Source organism: Antrostomus carolinensis, unplaced genomic scaffold, assembly GCF_000700745.2.
Source record: "Antrostomus carolinensis isolate BGI_N321 unplaced genomic scaffold, ASM70074v2 scaffold49467, whole genome shotgun sequence".
Classification (NCBI taxonomy): domain Eukaryota; kingdom Metazoa; phylum Chordata; class Aves; order Caprimulgiformes; family Caprimulgidae; genus Antrostomus; species Antrostomus carolinensis.
The window spans coordinates 2,266-3,942 of record NW_010330446.1 but is presented as its reverse complement, the minus strand read 5'-3'; the positions used below and the strand labels follow the sequence as shown (position 1 = coordinate 3,942).

Below are 1,677 nucleotides of genomic sequence, written 5' to 3'. Positions count from 1 at the left end.
GTGCTTATGCTTCCTTGCAGGGTGTCTTTTATGAATAATCAAAAGCCGCAGAAGCCGACGCTATCAGGCCAGCGTTTTAAAACCAGAAAAAGAGGTAAGCCCGCTGTCGGTGCCCGCTGTCGGTGCCGTGTGCGTGGCCTTTTGTAGAGAGTCCCCAGTAAAAAGTCTGTTCCTGTCAATAAACAACATAATGCCCTTATGCTCTTCTCGCAAGCCTTTTAACTGAGATGATGCTAAATACAAAGTCTTGAGGCTAACTCTGGGTGCTAGAATGTTCTCTGCACTAATAAAAAATACTCGATAGTAAGCTGAATTTGCTGTGATAGTCTTGACTTAAGAGATGGTCATTCTAGAACTATACTGAGTGTGTTTAGTCTGAAAGCAGAACTATCTAGTGTCCCTCAGTTAGAGGAGAACTTCAGCACAGGCTTGTTGCAGGTTAATACATACATTTAAGGAGTATCTAACCTAGTAGGAATTTCAGTTAGCTGCTGGATAAGAGTTGCATTGTCCCCTTAATGCTATAAGAATACCTGATTTAATTAAAAAAAAGGACAAAACACCACCCCCAAACAAACAACACAAATCCCGAAGTGTGGGATGTGCAAGTGTGTGTCTCTGCATGCACACAGTTACTCCCCTAAGAAGAGTTGATGAGTAATTTAGTATTTTGGTGGGGTTTTCTTAAAGAGGCAGTGGGGACAGCTCTTAGAGTTTCTGTTTAATACTGCTTTATTAATATACTAGCAGTGTTCCAGCTCAAACTGAAAACACTAAGGATGCTGTACGTATGAAATAGTAGTTAAGTTGTACAGGTGTTGACTTGCAGAACCTATTTTAATGTTTAAGTAAAATTACCTTGAAAAACTGTTGAAGGGACAGAGTTGGATTTAGTCTTTCCAGCAGATGAAATGGTAGTGTTCAGGGGTTTTAACCAACTTAACCATAGTTTGGCTTCCAGGCAACTCTGCAGTAACAATGAGAGACCTTCATGGATTTCTAGACTTCCACCCAACTGTTAACAACATGTTGATACTTTAATTGAATGTCAGGACACTAGTATGCCCCTTACAGAAAGGTTGCTAACAGATGCTAGCAAAACTGGATAAACTGTTATAGACAGCACCAGGAGTAAGGTTTGCTGCTGAGTTTTGCTTCTTTGCAAGCTTTTCCTCTCATGATTTGCATTATTCAGGACAAACTGAGATGAGTGAAGCTGAAGACCTCTTCAATTTAAGACTTTCTGTTAGTTACATGGGTGGTTTGTTGCATACAAACCATGCTGTACCCATAGGGAAAACAAGGCTATGATCAGCTGATGTATCTCAAATGTGAAGAAGCATGAGTTCTCCTTTAACAACTACAAAGGATGCTAAATAGATGTGCAATTATAGTCCATCCTATTTAAGACTAAGAAGTTAGCTCAGATTTCTACATTTCCCCCAGGCATTTGGGGAAAAGCGATTGCTTCAGACTCATTTGATTCCATATTAAGAGGAGGGGGTGGTCTTCGTAGCCAGAAAGCAAGTATTCTCCGTTGGCTCTAACGTGATAACGGTACGCAGCTTTTCAGTCAGAATATTTCATCCAAAACAGCAGGAGTCCCAGAGGGCTGGAGTGGAACTTGAGTAGTGGAGTAAAATGTATGAAATTGTAGGGGCATGTATTAAGAATTAC

General features: G+C 40.5%; 1 protein-coding gene across 1 annotated transcript in view; it reads left to right on the top strand.

Annotated features, from left to right (window-relative positions):
• Positions 1–30: 30 nt before the first annotated feature.
• LOC114818797 (basic leucine zipper and W2 domain-containing protein 1) overlaps positions 31–1,677 on the top strand; it is a gene marked incomplete at its 3' end in the record, with an annotated part of 2,271 nt that continues 624 nt past the window's right edge. Inside the window, exon 1 of the mRNA XM_029086183.1 lies at positions 31–94. Coding sequence (XP_028942016.1) covers positions 31–94 — 64 coding nt within the window. The remainder of the gene's footprint in view (positions 95–1,677) is intronic.